Source organism: Aplysia californica, unplaced genomic scaffold (genome assembly GCF_000002075.1).
Source record: "Aplysia californica isolate F4 #8 unplaced genomic scaffold, AplCal3.0 scaffold01079, whole genome shotgun sequence".
Taxonomy (NCBI): Eukaryota; Metazoa; Mollusca; class Gastropoda; order Aplysiida; family Aplysiidae; genus Aplysia; species Aplysia californica.
In genome coordinates this window covers 167,196-169,947 of record NW_004798349.1, presented here as the reverse complement: position 1 = coordinate 169,947, position 2,752 = coordinate 167,196, and the positions used below count along the sequence as shown (strand labels likewise).

General features: G+C 45.3%; 1 protein-coding gene across 1 annotated transcript; it reads right to left on the bottom strand.

Annotated features, from left to right (window-relative positions):
- Window positions 1-748: 748 nt before the first annotated feature.
- On the bottom strand, window positions 749-1,867 carry LOC101849174 (ribonuclease 3; the record flags this gene model as incomplete). Its single annotated transcript, XM_013089919.2, is given in 1 exon segment — window positions 749-1,867. A coding segment is annotated over 1 exon segment (132 nt), but the record flags the coding sequence as incomplete, so codon positions are not given.
- Between the last annotated feature and the right edge of the window lie 885 nt (window positions 1,868-2,752).

Sequence of the window (2,752 nt, the reverse complement as noted above, 5' to 3'; positions counted from 1 at the left end):
AACACACACACATGGGACATGAGACATAACACACACACACACCCATGGGACATAAGTCATAACACACACACATGGGACATGAGTCATAACACACACACATGGGACATGAGACATAACACACACACAATAACGCACACACATGGGACATGTGTCATAACACACACACACACATGGGACATGTGTCATAACACACACACACACATGGGACATGAGACATAACACACACACACACATGGGACATGAGTCATAACACACACACACACACATGGGACATGATTCATAACACACACACATGGGACATAAGTCATAACACACACACATGGGACATGTGTCATAACACACACACACACACATGGGACATGAGTCATAACACACACACACATGGGACATGTGTCATAACACAGACACATGGGACATGTGTCATAACACACACACATGGGACATGAGTCATAACAGACACATATGGGACATGAGTCATAACACACACACACACATGGGACATGAGTCATAACACACACACATGGGACATGTGTCAAAACACACACACATGGGACATAAGTCATAACACACACACAATAACGCACACACATGGGACATACTATGTTCATCCGTTACTTTTGTCTGCAGGCAAGTGTCATAGATCTCAAAATAAAAATAGAGCGGGGCCATGCGAGATTGTCCAGAAAGTTACAATTTTTACAAAGGGTGACATGGTAAACAACAAAAGATAAAAAAACAAAAACACCTCTCACAAGCCAAAAAGTTGGCTTTTCCCCAGTTTTTATTTCATTTCAACTGAGAAAGTCAATAGCAACATAACTTGTTGATGCCTGTAACTATCTCTTTAAAAAACCTCATGTTTGTTATTTTATAAAACAAATGCTCGAATTCAACTAAATTGAAGGTCAGTCTTGACGACTTTGTTGAATCCGAGCTCCACTGTACTAATTCAATCGCGTCCTAAATGAAATCATTACCGGGTATGCTCCATTTTATTCTCGGAATGTCTTCCAGTTCTTGAAACCTCCCAATCCAATGGGGTCGGCAAAAGACAACCCCCCTCCCCCCCCATGAAAAATCTCCTCTCCTTCTGTTGTCTATCATCGCCAAAAATCCCTAAAGCAAACAAAACAAACACAGGCGTGCGAGCTTTCACGTCAGAACTGTAGTGGTAGAGCTGTAGCGGCACGTCTCTGGCCAGCCTTCACGTTAGAACTGTAGTGGTAGAACTGTAGCGGCACGTCTCTGGCCAGCCTCCACGTTAGAACTGTAGCGGCACGTCTCTGGACAGCCTTCACGTTAACACTGTAGCGGCGCGTCTCTGGCCAGCCTTCACGTTAGAACAGTAGCGGCACGTCTCTGGCCAGCCTTCACGTTAGAAGTGTAGTGGTAGAACTGTAGCGGCACGTCTCTGGCCAGCCTTCACGTTAAAACTGTAGCGGCGCGTCTCTGGCCAGCCTTCACGTTAGAACAGTAGTGGTAGAACTGTAGCGGCACGTCTCTGGCCAGCCTTCACGTTAGAACTGTAGTGGTAGAACTGTAGCGGCACGTCTCTGGCCAGCCTTCACGTTAGAACTGTAGTGGTAGAACAGTAGCGGCACGTCTCTGGCCAGCCTTCACGTTAGAACAGTAGCGGCACGTCTCTGGCCAGCCTTCACGTTAGAACTGTAGCGGCACGTCTCTGGCCAGCCTTCACGTTAGAACTGTAGCGGCACGTCTCTGGCCAGCCTTCACGTTAGAACAGTAGCGGCACGTCTCTGGGCAGCAGGCCCATCTCCTGCAGACACACGGCCGCACACTGAGCCTTGGCCGACTTCTTGTTGGAGCTGGCGACTGCCGGCTGATACTCCACACTGTTCACCTTCACCTTGGGAGACAGTTTAGTTTTAGCAAAAGCTTTTTATGGCACGTGCAACACAATAAGGTCAAATGTGAGGAGTGCTGACAAAAGGAAGTTACTCCTCGTTATCCACGAATGGAGATGTTGGCCGAAAATAGACACATCAAATTTGTACATTTTAAACTGATACATTTTCCTTCAAGTTTAATACCTTTTATCAGTTCATATGCTAAATTATATCAACTAAAACAATAATTTTGACATAATTTATCTATGTCCATAAGACCAGGATTCGAAAAGTAACTAATTTTGTCAGCATCCTTCACATATATATAAGTGTCAAAGATTAGAGCCGTTACAAGAGAGTAACAAACACAAAAAAGGAGGAGAAGAGAGAACGACCATAGCTTTTTATAGGAAAGAAGAAGCAAACCGCACCAGAGCACCTGCCAACCACCCACCCTGCAGAGAGAGGGAAAAAAACAGTGATGTTTCGGGCAGAGAAAGAGAAGGAGGAACAAACCATCCTCTCTTTTTTTAGGCTAAGTAAGCGTTTTACAGCACTTGAAGCCCAATAAGGTCATACAGTGGAATCCTGTTATAACGAGAGGGATGGGAGTGGGGAGAAATGTCCATTATAGCAGGATTCTCGTAATAAGGGATCCTATAATAAATTCAAGGGAATTAAAGTAGGTCTAATCTTTGAGTTTGGTGTTCTGTCTGTTTCTCCTTGTTATCTCCCCTGATGATCATTTTGTTTCCACGTGACCTCTAGGTCTTGCTTGACCAAAAATCGAAGCAGGTTTCTTTCTCTAGCGCTAGCGATGTTCAAAGCTCGGCGCCGGTGATCAGAAAGAAAGTTCTCTAGGCTAACTCGCCCGCTGTGTTGTCCCCCACCCCACCACACCCTGT